Source organism: Haliotis rufescens, unplaced genomic scaffold (genome assembly GCF_023055435.1).
Source record: "Haliotis rufescens isolate VD_foot unplaced genomic scaffold, xgHalRufe1.0.p SCAF_36, whole genome shotgun sequence".
Lineage (NCBI taxonomy): Eukaryota > Metazoa > Mollusca > Gastropoda > Lepetellida > Haliotidae > Haliotis > Haliotis rufescens.
This window is the reverse complement of record NW_025964068.1, coordinates 3,371,915-3,386,457: the sequence shown is the minus strand read 5'-3', so window position 1 is coordinate 3,386,457 and position 14,543 is coordinate 3,371,915. Positions and strand designations below refer to the sequence as shown.

General features: G+C 41.7%; 1 protein-coding gene across 4 annotated transcripts in view; it reads right to left on the bottom strand.

The window, feature by feature from the left end:
• LOC124147747 (leucine-rich repeat-containing protein 74B-like) overlaps nt 1-13,495 on the bottom strand; it is a 79,820-nt gene extending 66,325 nt beyond the window's left edge. For 2 of the 4 annotated variants that reach the window (XM_048381141.1, XM_048381142.1), the window contains exons 1-2: nt 11,951-12,553; nt 11,275-11,686 (exon numbers count right to left, since the gene is read on the bottom strand). In XM_048381141.1, the coding sequence (XP_048237098.1) occupies nt 11,275-11,646 (372 nt within the window). In that variant the 5' untranslated portion in view covers nt 11,647-11,686; nt 11,951-12,553. Of the gene's footprint in view, nt 1-11,274; nt 11,687-11,950; nt 12,554-13,430 lie in introns of those variants that run through there. The other 2 variants (XM_048381140.1, XM_048381139.1) reach the window with 2 other exon arrangements.
• Between the last annotated feature and the right edge of the window lie 1,048 nt (nt 13,496-14,543).

Genomic DNA, 14,543 nt, shown 5'->3' with positions numbered 1-14,543 from the left:
GCCAGAGTAGTGTGAGGGACTGGCCAAAAAAAAGTGTGAGGGACGTGGCAGAGCAGTGTGAGGGACGTGCCAGAGCAGTGTGAGGGACATGGCAGAGTCATGTGAGGGACTGGCCAGAGTAGTGTGAGGGACGTGCCAGAGTAGTGTGAGGGACTGGCCAGAGTCGTGTGAGGGACGTGCCAGAGTAGTGTGAGGGACTGGCCAGAGTAGTGTGAGGGACTGGCCAGAGTAGTGTGAGGGACTGGCCAGAGTAGTGTGAGGGACGTGCCAGAGTCGTGTGAGGGACTGGCCAGAGTAGTGTGAGGGACTGGCCAGAGTAGTGTGAGGGACGTGGCAGAGTAGTGTGAGGGACTGGCCAGAGTAGTGTGAGGGACTGGCCAGAGTAGTGTGAGGGACTGGCAGAGCAGTGTGAGGGACGTGCCAGAGCAGTGTGAGGGACGTGGCAGAGTAGTGTGAGGGACTTGGCAGAGTAGTGTGAGGGACGTGGCTGAGTAGTGTGAGGGACGTGGCAGAGTCATGTGAGGGACTGGCCAGATTAGTTTGAGGGACGTGCCAGAGTCGTGTGAGGGACGTGCCAGAGTAGTGTGAGGGACTGGCCAGAGTAGTGTGAGGGACGTGGCAGAGTAGTGTGAGGGACTGGCCAGAGTAGTGTGAGGGACTGGCCAGAGTAGTGTGAGGGACGTGGCAAAGTAGTGTGAGGGACTTGGCAGAGTAGTGTGAGGGACGTGGCAGAGTAGTGTGAGGGACGTGGCAGAGTAGTGTGAGGGACTGGCCAGAGTAGTGTGAGGGACTGGCCAGAGTAGTGTGAGGGACTGGCCAGAGTAGTGTGAGGGACTGGCCAGAGTAGTGTGAGGGACGTGCCAGAGTAGTGTGAGGGACTGGCCAGAGTAGTGTGAGGGACTGGCCAGAGTAGTGTGAGGGACGTGGCAGAGTAGTGTGAGGGACTGGCCAGAGTAGTGTGAGGGACTGGCCAGAGTAGTGTGAGGGACTGGCAGAGCAGTGTGAGGGACGTGCCAGAGCAGTGTGAGGGACGTGGCAGAGTAGTGTGAGGGACTTGGCAGAGTAGTGTGAGGGACGTGGCTGAGTAGTGTGAGGGACGTGGCAGAGTCATGTGAGGGACTGGCCAGAGTAGTGTGAGGGACGTGCCAGAGTCGTGTGAGGGACGTGCCAGAGTAGTGTGAGGGACTGGCCAGAGTAGTGTGAGGGACGTGGCAGAGTAGTGTGAGGGACTGGCCAGAGTAGTGTGAGGGACTGGCCAGAGTAGTGTGAGGGACGTGGCAGAGTAGTGTGAGGGACTTGGCAGAGTAGTGTGAGGGACGTGGCAGAGTAGTGTGAGGGACGTGGCAGAGTAGTGTGAGGGACTGGCCAGAGTAGTGTGAGGGACTGGCCAGAGTAGTGTGAGGGACGTGCCAGAGTAGTGTGATGGACTTGGCAGAGTAGTGTGAGGGACGTGGCAGAGTAGTGTGAGGGACGTGCCAGAGTAGTGTGAGGGACTGGCCAGAGTAGTGTGAGGGACGTGGCAGAGTAGTGTGAGGGACTGGCCAGAGTAGTGTGAGGGACTGGCCAGAGTAGTGTGAAGGACTGGCAGAGCAGTGTGAGGGACGTGCCAGAGCAGTGTGAGGGACGTGGCAGAGTAGTGTGAGGGACTTGGCAGAGTAGTGTGAGGGACGTGGCAGAGTCATGTGAGGGACTGGCCAGAGTAGTGTGAGGGACGTGCCAGAGTCGTGTGAGGGACTGGCCAGAGTAGTGTGAGGGACTGGCCAGAGTAGTGTGAGGGACGTGGCAAAGTAGTGTGAGGGACTGGCCAGAGTAGTGTGAGGGACGTGCCAGAGTAGTGTGAGGGACATGGCAGAGTAGTGTGAGGGACGTGGCAGAGTAGTGTGAGGGACGTGCCAGAGTAGTGTGAGGGACGTGCCAGAGTAGTGTGAGGGACGTGGCAGAGTAGTGTGAGGGACGTGGCAGAGTAGTGTGAGGGACGTGCCAGAGTAGTGTGAGGGACGTGGCAGAGTAGTGTGAGGGACGTGGCAGAGTAGTGTGAGGGACGTGGCAGAGTAGTGTGAGGGACGTGCCAGAGTCGTGTGAGGGACGTGCCAGAGTAGTGTGAGGGACGTGGCAGAGTAGTGTGAGGGACGTGCCAGAGTAGTGTGAGGGACTGGCCATTGATAGTTTTGGGATTTTGGGGTGCTGGGATTTTGATATTTTTTTCAGCCACAGGCACAAAACCAGATATTCATATCATTTTTTTAATTTTAAAAATTGTTAACTCAAAACCTATCTAATAATCATAATAATTTTTTTCAATGAATTTCGTGGTTGTTTGGGGGTGCAGGGGGGCCAAATTAAGTGTTCACTGCGACATTGTGACAACATTCTGCATTGGTTGTAGTTTGGTTACACACAACATTGTCGTAGCGGGGAGTCAACAGATTTATGTTGTGACAATGTAACCTCACAATGTTGTGGCAACGAAAAATCAACGTTGTGACAGCGTTATATTGTTTGCTGGGTTAAATTTGTCCCTGAACAAAACGGTAAAAATTCACTTGTCAACTTCTCTACTTATCAAAATTATTGACCAAAATTTTGTTTTGATCACGAATCCGTCTTCTACCATGAGCTGCCAGTGTGACCTGCCATCACTTCTGTCACTATGTTGTGAAATGTATGGCTGCATGGTATTCTCATCAGCCAATCAGACACCCAGTCCTAAAGTGTGGATAATCAGAAGAAGGACATAAACAAAACACTGCTGTCGGATTGGTCATACTCGCGCAGTGAAGTGCCACACCCTTGGTATCATTCATAACACATCATTTTGAACAGTTCCCACAGTTAGGTTTGATACTGCTTTTACACAAGCAGGCATAGTGGTAGCCATTGTTAAAAACTAAAATGCCTTTCTTCTTTGGGCAATTGTTTAATCCTGGCATGTGTAGGGCTGATAGAAGACTGATAGTCCTCACACATCTCCCCCTTACAGGGCAGGCTGTAGTAGATATATATTTCTCACTGAGTAAATCACTTACTCAGATAAAACAAAATATGTCAGGTCTTGAATGAGGGGAGTTAAGTGAAGATTAATAGGGCAATTCAAATTAATCTAGACATTTGGGACACAATGATCCAATGCCATACTGGATGTAACGAGTGACATTACAACTGACTCCATTAGCAGGATTACTAGTTTTAATATTCAGTTTCTGATTTACAACTGGAGCCAAAAGACACAACAATAATAAAATACTTTAAGTTTATTATTATCTGGCAATCTTTGATAGATTAGAGAAAAGGAAGATACAAAATCATACAAATGACAGTCACGACTCCGGCCACAGCAAACTTCTTTTGAAGAGAAACATTTCTGTTTTCCTATTGACTGACCAAAGTTAGAAACAATCTACAAACAATGAAATATACAATTGTAAGTGGCCTTAAAAGCACTCCCCACAAAACTTGTAGTTGCTACAGATAATAGATCTAGTATAGAATATCATAAAACACCAACATATGAGTCTTCCTGATGAACAGCTCTGGACAAAATGACCAATATCAGTATGTAGAAACCGCTGTGTGAAGGATTAGGTAAAAACATTTGCTGGAACGTATACAACAAAAAATGTGTTGACAAACTTAATCAGACAGTATCACAATAAGGATCGCCACTGATTCTGAACTAGTCATCCTCTCGAAGAACTTATTACATCAATACAGAAATAACTTTACAAATTGATAAGCGGACCCAAGATCCATCAATGATAACTTCATTTAGCATGTTGGGTTCAGAATACACCATGAAACTCTGCCAACCTGGAGCCACAACTACTGCAACTCAGAACTTGAATGTCTATTCAAGACATAAAGGATCTTTAGAAGGTGTCAGAGTCTGTCCCAGGTTACCAGTAGGTCGACCAGCATGTATTGAAAGGCACTATGAAGCTGTGGTGAATCACAATGTGTGCCACTGCCCTCCATAGCACTGTGTGACCAGAGCTCACTGGGGAAACATCGTAATCACCTCTACAAACAGGCCAATATGGAGAAATAGTGTAATCCCTAGATTAGATATGACCTTTTATCTTTCACTAGGACTCGAGAATCCTGTGTTTCTAAGACTCAAAGCAAACATGACAACCTACCTCACCTTTCACTAACATTACCAATATAGAATACTCCTCAATGTCTTCAAAGTCCTTAACACCTACGTAGTGTTGGGAATTGGTTTGTATTTCAAGATAGAAAGCAGTCAATGATTTATTGATGATTGATCATGAATGAGAAAAGAAAAAACTGGCATTTATAGCATTCAGAATTGTTTATGAAAATTTCCTTTACCCAGCAACAGAAGCATAGGGTTCCAACTAGTTTGGAAATTTGGGGTAAATTTGTGGTTTAGGTTTGGCAACAATTTGACCTACCCTACATCTGGTGATAAATGTCCTGAAACATTTAACATTTTTAAAATTAAGCATTGCCGGATCCATTCAATTTTTTTTCAAATATAAAGGGTCAGTGATGCCAAATGTTTGCATAGTGTTGATGTGTGAATTTTAAACTGGATCAAGGCATATTTGGAGTGAGATATCACAGGTTGAAATGACAAGCAGTAAGTTTTGAACCACCAGGTACCACACTAATGTTCTAGCTATGTGGGGGTGAATTGGGCATTTTGCCAGATTTTGATACTTACAGGGCCCATTTTAAGGATTTCTATATTATCCTCAAAGTCCTCTGCATGTCCAAACCAGGTTCAAACATAATTTCCAACCATAATGTATTAGGGGCTGGCCACATGACGCCTTTTGGAAACCACATCATGTATCACTAAAATAAATAAAATCCCTCAAAATAATGACTTTATAGCCATTTGAGTGAGTGAATAAGTTGGGGTTATCACCGCTTTTAACAGTATTTCGGTTATATCACGGCATGTCAGCTTGATGTGGGAGAAAAGCCCTAAGTGATGCAGGTCTTAGACATTTACCACTTTGTTGAAACCCATGAGCACGGCTATGGTGCTGACAAACCTAGAAACCTAATTGGGGCGACCCGGGATTCGAAACCACAATCATAGGTTTCTGGCGTGTCCAAGGGACACAACTCTGCACAGGGAATTGCGGCTACTTAGACCACTGGGCCACCTGTGCCCCCCTTATAGCCATTTGAAGTACATTGTAACAATGTATAAAAAATAATTTTTTTTTAACTATCTATCAGTAACTCCTTCATAATAATACTTCAAAATCAATGTTGAAGACGCCTAACAGTGGACAGTCATGGTAGTAATCTCATTACAGACAAAGAAAGTCCAGGGGGGGAAAGTGGGAAAGAGTGAAAAGAACAGAAGTCCATGCCCATGCACTTCTGCTGGTCAATCTGTGCGCCCATGTTTCAAATACAGTTTTGAGATCCTTAGGGCATTACCTTTATGACTGTATACTAGAAACCAGTAGTTTGACCTATACAAGGATTTCATCTGGGTACTTCCAATACCACCCTGACAGGTATTTGTAACCCCGGCTGCCCCCTGGATATCCAGTCAGAAGCTTGCAACAACGCCATGCCTTGACGGCTTGGCAGGTGCACTCAACCTGTTATTCCTAACTATATTACTCTTCCAAACTCATTCAAATGAACTGAGATAATTTGAAAATCAGGATCCATTCAAAGGTTGGAAACTGAAACATGTGAAAGCAATCAATCATCAATGAAATTGATTGATGGGAACAACAATAAATATCTCACAAAGAAGTTGACAACTGAAAGTGGGACTACGCATAAAAAAATATCAATAATAATTGAGATTGTATATGAGTGTAGACAACTTCCGTGACTGTAGTCCTCCATTAATGTGTGACAAAGACCCTCCCTGCTGGATTCCAGCCACCTTACTTTTGTTATTAACTGGTTAATATTATGAAAATCAGACAAATATTAGTCACACTTTCACCAATTAATAAGTTAAAAACGGAATTATATGTTGTCCCAATGTTCTGCTTATCATTGAGGGTGGTAATATATACCCTGATGACAGCACCATGACATCACACTGTTAAACCCATCACAAAAACCCCACAACAATTAAATTACAGGTCCTTAAATCAGATATTAGCAATTCAAGGAATATTGTTTCTGAACACTGACCAACTTCCACATGTGATTCTATACCTGGACTTATATATTCTAGACTTTATTGAATTGACAATATCTGACACAAAAGTAAAAGGTTTGTTAGTCTGCAATATTGATCATTTTATCCATAACAAAGAGAGATCCAAATTGAAACGTGGCGTGAGGTGTTACATGATACCTTGGTGGCAATACACACAGCAACCATAGACTGATAGCACCAGGGACAGGATGTCACAGGTCTAGACGTGGTATATGATAGCAAGCCAGACATAGAGTTGCGTTTAACTTTGAAGTTTTTCCCATTTTTCAGCGTAATCAATGCCTGTCAGTTCAATGTAGGGGAGTAAAAGCCTGAAGTGACACAGTTGGATGAAATCTAGGAACGTGACCGTGGTATTGACAGATCAAGAATCTTCTGGCTTCAGGCTGTCTACTGCCAACATGTGTCAGTCACCCCCTTAGTTAGCATGTGTATATTCACTCTGTGACTTGGGTAGTGTGCCCCACCCCAACAACTCCTTGTTCAAAACCAGGCACATGCAACTGTCTCTGGGACAGTCCACCACTCCTTGTCTTGACAAAGCTTGTGTCAAGTCCTTTGTCTGACTGCTGAAAGAATGGCAGCTCGTTGTGTTGGGTCAATGTGTTGGTGGATTGTATCTTGTGTTATAAAGAGCTATATGAGTAGGTACAGTTTATGAATAGAATCATCTAAGACTTATTTTAGGTGTCGCTTATATTCCTGTGTCGCTGACAATTATCTGTTCATATGTCGCTGACAATCATCTGTTCATGTGTCGCTGACAATCATCTGTTCATATGTCACTGACAATCATCTGTTCATATGTCACTGATAATCATCTGTTCATGTGTCACTGACAATCATCTGTTCATGTGTCACTAACAATCATCTGTTCATGTGTCACTAACAATCATCTGTTCATATGTCACTAACAATCATCTGTTCATGTGTCACTAACAATCATCTGTTCATGTGTCACTAACAATCATCTGTTCATGTGTCACTAACAATCATCTGTTCATATGTCACTAACAATCATCTGTTCATGTGTCACTAATAATCATCTGTTCATGTGTCACTAACAATCATCTGTTCATATGTCACTAACAATCATCTGTTCATGTGTCACTAACAATCATCTGTTCATGTGTCACTAACAATCATCTGTTCATGTGTCGCTAACAATCATCTGTTCATGTGTCGCTAACAATCATCTGTTCATATGTCACTGACGATCATCTGTTCATGCGTCGCTAACAATCATCTGTTCATGTGTCGCTAACAATCATCTGTTCATGTGTCGCTAACAATCATCTGTTCATATGTCGCTGACAATTATCTGTTCATATGTCGCTAACAATCATCTGTTCATGTGTCACTGACAATTATCTGTTCATATGTCGCTGACAATAATCTGTTCATGTGTCGCTAACAATCATCTGTTCATATGTCGCTCACAATCATCTGTTCATGTGTCACTGACAATCATCTGTTCATGTGTCGCTGACAATCATCTGTTCATATGTCACTGACAATCATCTGTTCATATGTCGCTCACAATCATCTGTTCATATGTCACTGACAATCATCTGTTCATATGTCGCTCACAATCATCTGTTCATGTGTCACTGACAATCATCTGTTCATGTGTCGCTGACAATCATCTGTTCATATGTCACTGATGATCATCTGTTCATATGTCACTAACAATCATCTGTTCATGTGTCACTGACAATCATCTGTTCATATGTCGCTGACAATCATCTGTTCATATGTCACTGACAATCATCTGTTCATGTGTCGCTCACAATCATCTGTTCATGTGTCGCTAACAATCATCTGTTCATGTGTTGCTGACAATCATCTGTTCATGTGTTGCTGACAATCATCTGTTCATGTGTCGCTAACAATCATCTGTTCATGTGTTGCTGACAATCATCTGTTCATGTGTTGCTGACAATCATCTGTTCATGTGTCGCTCACAATCATCTGTTCATTTGTAGCTCACAATCATCTGTTCATGTGTCGCTCACAATCATCTGTTCATGTGTTGCTGACCAACTTGGGGCATGACAGTTCAGGGGCTCTTGTACATGGTCATATAGTACACATATACAATCAGTAGTTGATCACAGTTGTGTTTTTCACATATTCTTCACCTCAGTTCTATTTCATATGGGAAATCTAATCTCTGCTAATCACCATGCTTGTTGACGTCTTGTGAAAAGTTTAAGACTTATCAAACATTTTAATCAATTAACGCCATGCACAGCCATGTATAGTCTTAGTCAACACGAGCAGCAATCAAAGCCACATGCAGCTGTAATGGTAATTAAAGCACTACTCATGTAAGCTGCCTTATATGTACAGGCCTTATAATTCTATGTTCAGGTCTGCTGAGGTGAAGGTGGTCAAAGGAGGTCGACCAGTTAACCCGTTGAGGTTAATCCAGACCAGGGGCTATCCAGTTGGACAACACTGACCACTGCCTTCATAATACAGCTTGCATACTTACTATGGTCTCATTGTGTTGAGACAAAACACTTCCAAGCTGTACATGTGTGTCAATACACATTAGCTTCTGCTAGAATGAATCGGCTTTGTAGGAAATTTACTCAACAATGTTGGAAGTGATTCTGTTAAACACTGCCAAGTATATATGAGTAAAAAAATCACAGAACATTTCAGTGAAAGAGATCTATTTTGTAATTGAATGTGGAGGCAACTGCATATAAAGTATTGTGTGAGTGGTAAGTGTGAGTGTTGTATGGATGTAGTATTAATGGTGGGACATCCCATAATACAGGCTCCTGGGCAAGTGGTTCACAGACATCATGAAGTTACAGGTTTCTGTCCACTCCATGGTAACAGGTCATTTCGTATCACAGTAGTTACCTCTCCCTTCTGTCATTTTGTATCCCATTTTTATATATTCCAGAGTCTTTCCATCTCCAATTAGTAATAATGAAAATAATGACTCTTTTTATGCTCATTTTGCTACTTCGCTACTCACATGTTGAAACTGAAACATGAGTCCCTTCAGCAGGGTGATAACATAGCCATATCTAATGATGATGTCCTTATCACACTAAACATACACATGGCTTAAGGCCAGGGTACTTTATATGGTATGGTATTGAAAGAAGGCAGTGAGCAGTTGTGCGGAATATTTTGAAAACCTTTTCAAGCTTCATTACATTCCCATCATGTTCCTCTGTTCTAACATTCTACTTATTCCCCAAAAGTAAACCCAACTGTACACAATGACAACCACCCTGAGGCTTTGATTTCAATAGCTAGGAAATGCCTTGCACACATTATCAAGAGATTATTTTTTGAAGTTCAGCATTATCTGGACCCTTTGCAATTTGCATACAGACCCAACAGGTGTCGAGGACACAACACTGACTCTCCTGCATAAAATTTATAGCCATCTGGATAACAGTAAATCATGTTAAAGAATATTGTCTGTTGTTTTTTCAGCAGCTTTCAATACTTTTCAGCACCACATGATTATGCAAAAGCTTAACAACATGGGCATTAACTCAAATATTGTGAAAGGGGTGACATCTTGTATTGTGACCAGGTCCCAGTCCTCTTGTTCCAACTTCTACAGGGGCCTCTAAGTTGGTTTCACCTTGCCCATGTTATATAGTTTGTACACCAATCACTGTATTTACCATTTCATTAAATGTTTTACTGTATTTTATATTTTGATGTCAGGATAATTATCTGATTTTATAAGTCAAAAAAACAAAGGAAATGGTCATAGATTTCAGACAAAATGACTCCTGTTTTCATCCAGTTGTTCTTGATAATGAGGTTTTAGCTCTTGTAGGCAAAACTCCTGTTTTAATCCAGTTGTTCTTGATAATGAGGTTTTAGCTCTTGTAGGCAAAACTCCTGTTTTAATCCAGTTGTTCTTGATAATGAGGTTTTAGCTCTTGTCGACAATACTAAATATCTGGGCACCATCACTGATTCCAAACTCACATGGGGTCCTAATACAGAATATATAAATAGAAAGGGCCAACAGAGGTTTGCTGTCTCCATCACCAAAGACATATTCAGACTGACCCTACCATCATGACCATGTATTTTAGGTATTCTGACTTATAACTTCACTAGCTGATACAGATACCTGTCTGTACACAGAAAAAATAAACTCTTTAAAATCTGTTACTTGGTGGGTAAAATCATTGGCACCTCTCCCAAGACATCGGCAGTATTTATGAGCAGTAGAGTAGAATAGTGGAGTAAATAAAATATTAAGCCACATCTCCCATGTTTTACATTCGCAGTATCAACCCCTTCCTTCTGGATGTCAACTACGACTGCCAATGTTGGAACTCATTCATACCGCCTAGTTCCAGGTTTTATAATGATGTTTCTCACCGATAATTGTTGAGCATTTATTGATTGTGACATTCTTAAATTGTTTGATAGGCATTAGTTAGAAGTTGACGGATGACAAGGTAGACACAATTTTATGGATAACAACTTCTTTAATACTGAGCTTTTCACAGTATTAAAGAAGTTGTTATCCATAAAATGTGGGGAGGGATTTTGAGATATTACTTTTACCTCTTGATTGAACAGTTTACATATTGTTCTTTCTGAATAAATGCACAACATGTATATTGCCTGTGTGTGCTGATTGACTTTTTTAACTGACGAATCACACAGCATTATCTATCAAGCAAACACACACACAATGAACAAACCAGCAAGTGGTTACACTGAACCCCAGGTATGAAACGGTCTGTGACCGTCTGAAGGCTATGAATCTACTGGAATACAAAGCTACAACGATACGAAATGACATGAAACCATCTCATTGTACAGTAGCATGTAAGGCAGGGTACAAAAACACTTTGAAGACTTTGAAGACCTTGCCATGGCTTTAAACAACCCTAACCTTACTTGTGACATGACTGAAGAAATTTGTAATGGTTTAATAGTAAATTTGCAATTGGTAGAAAAATGAAATGCAAAATTAACTAGAAATGTCCCTAAACTTATTTCATTAAGGGTCATGCTAATATGTCTTCCTGGGGACAACAATGGAAAACAAGAGATTGTGATCTAAATGTTATGAAACCTCTGTCAAGTGTACAACTCACCCTACGTCCCCCTTGTGCACTTGTCACTCTAGTCCCAGTACTGGGGCGGCTGTCAAGTTTTGTTGAGCTTCCATACCTTGAACACACACTCTCCACACGACTTCCTGGCATTCTCACAGACTTTGGACCACTCTCAGCAGTTGCAGGTCGATCTTCTTGACCACCCAGCTTCACGTTTTCATTCTGTGGTTTAACAGTGTCTATACCATCCTCCCGAAACTCGTCTTCCCCCTCGTATCCCTCATCCTCCTCTTCCACAACATGCAGTTCCTTAGTGCCACGAACAGACTCACTTGGTGCACTTTTTGTGTCACGAATATTTGGTTTACCACTGTGATCACAACTTCTCTTTGAAGCAGTCACAGACTCCATGGTTAATTAGGTCTGGTAATAACTAGAAATATGCTTTCATCTGAAAAAGAGAGAGAAAAAATTATGATAATTATGTCACTTTCTGTGATGATAATATAACCTTATCGTTTTCAGTGTGATAAATAATATGTCACTGGTAAATCACATCATATGAAATAATGAAACTGTCAATAGATGAAGCCCTTGCTTTTGGATCTGTATATATATCGCCTTTATCTGTTGATCAGCATCTGTCAGGCAACAGTTTACAACTAAGTGACTGGCTTAATCAGTCTAAATAATTCAAGTACCGGTAATCACTCACATGATTCCTGTCCGCCAGGCGCGAATGGCAGATAAGCACATCAAATGATTCGATAAACGTTCTAATCATTAATTCAGCTGATCGCACCACACGCCCCAGTGTTCACGCAAGACGAGTTACTGGCGTACACCATTCCTCAACGAAGGATCCACCGTATCTCGCCAGATCCTGTGTCAGCTTCTCCAGAACCAATCGGGCCTTGTCATGCAAAGGACGCCTCGCGTATGCTTAACTACAAAGTGTACCCCGCTATGGCCCCAAAAGCTCGTTATTCTTTCTATTGTGTTTAATGAATGTGGAAACCGCTATGTGCGTGTCAGTCAAGGTTCATTCAGCCAAGTAGAGGTTGCTAGGGAAGCCGTGGGATACGCCAGGTCCCAAGTCTGGCTGGTGTAACTTAAACCAGATTGCATAATTTTCTATGGCATTGATTACATTAACAACGTTCTTTTATTGTTTAAGATTGCAAAATCAATATATCCTTTCACAATTCCGAGCTGTTAATTTAACCTTAAGCATTAAATAATCAATATATCGCGAACAAATAGCAACATTGTTTACACGTGCCATAGCAGATGACAACAACAGGTGCTTGTTAGGTTGTGTCGAGCATTGTGATTGGTCAGTTAAGTCATAGGATCCCAAATACTATGTACCAAAGAACTGATTGCGTTTGAAGCTTATATTTAATCAGTAAAACGCAATGTTTATTCACGGACAGTTATACCCAAATGCACGTTATTTATGAAACAATGGACTAGAATATCTGGTGAGAGTCTTTATAGGCATTTAAAAGTTGGACATAAAAGTGACAAGGAATTTTATTTATTTTATTTATTTTTTCTTTACACCAGAGACCAAATAGGTCTATTATATGGTCTCTGTTTACACATACACGTTTGTCGCACATGCCCTGCCCCAATTAGGGTGCCCTTGTCAGGCGATTATCCGGGTTAATGTTTGCTCTATATAGCTATATAAGCAACTTTTCGTACTAAACTCTCAAGATAAATATACAAATCGTGCAGTTGCAAACGTTGAGAGTTTAAATCGATACGTGTTTGTACTAAAAGAGTCGGTTGGAGTGACATGATTGAGTGAGTGAGTTAAAATTTAACGTCACATCGACAATATTTCAGCCATATCGTGACGAAAACTGACACATAATACATAGATGTATATGGAGATAGAAACCTGTCAGTGAAAGACAGTAGAATAACTAGAATATCACAGTTTCGATTTTAAAACTAGTTGAGAACGTTTAAATGAATACAATTTCAATCAACAATACAATATAAAAATGGGCTATAGATCACCAGCAACCAAAGGTGGGCCACCTCACTAGGGAGTGAAATGAAATGCACTTAGTGCGAAGTCGAAATATTTGCAAATCATTACATAAGCATGTAAAATTGATATATTCCTATGTGCCTGACCGGTTCATCTATTTATTTCTCACATTAGTTGACAACGGACATACCTAGTCAGAAGAGGTCCCCAGTACGTCATGTTTGTCATAAGAGCGGACTGAAATGGGGATCGAATGGTCCTGATTGTGTGTCATCATACTCCGGTCGATGCTCATTATCCTGGCGAGGGGTTTGCCTGGCCATGCCCCCGTGGTACAGGCGGAACTGTGTCGTCTGCGGAGTAAACAACATACACTGATTATGAAAGTCAGAAACGAGGCATGGTATTTTGACGTTCATATTCAACATGTGATGGTTGTAGTGAGGTGTTATTATGTCAATGTTTTTAATGACATATGTTTATTCTTACTTGAAATGATGTTGAAATCAGTTCAGTAGTGTGGAAAGACAATAGCATGAACACCCCTCTAAGCGTTCACCGGGATTCAGTCATCCTCCGAAAGCCAAAAGTTGGGTACAGTATTACCGATTCGGGAGCAGATCGATAGAAGGCTGATGTGCGGAATGTACTAGTCTGTCTTACAGACCCTGATACAAATATATATCAAAAATAGCCCATGCAAGTCTATAATGTTTGGCAAGTCTAGATCACTGCAGTATCTGAAAATGAAGAGAGTCACTGGGCTCCTTTTTATTATATTTTTATTAAGATAACTGAACAACTGTTTTTTTATGTACGATATGTTCATTTCACAGACTAAATGTTAGTCTAGGAATGTACGAGCGCTTCTCCCAGCTCCCCTCCTTTCGTTACTCCAATTTAACTGCTGGACTTTGTAGTCATGAAGACCCTGAATACATATCCAATACAACCCATGCAAGTTTCTATTACTGCGGTATCAGAGTCTCCGGGCTCCTTTTTATTCTAGTTTATTAAGATTATTTGACAACGTAGATGTTAGTCCGCTGGAGGGTTGGGGTGTGTGTGTGTCCGTTATGAAATTCGTTGAACACATATACACATGCAGACACACGCACGCGCACACACATACTGTCAGAATTACAGTTTCACCCATTTGAAATAATGTTTGCTTAATGAGAGTGAACTGACCACGTGTCGACGACGTTGAAGTTTCTAGCTAGCTTGTAAACATCCTTTTCCCATGAGCGCCCTCTTTTACTTGACCAAGCATGAATGACACGGGACAATCTTGTAATTTCCA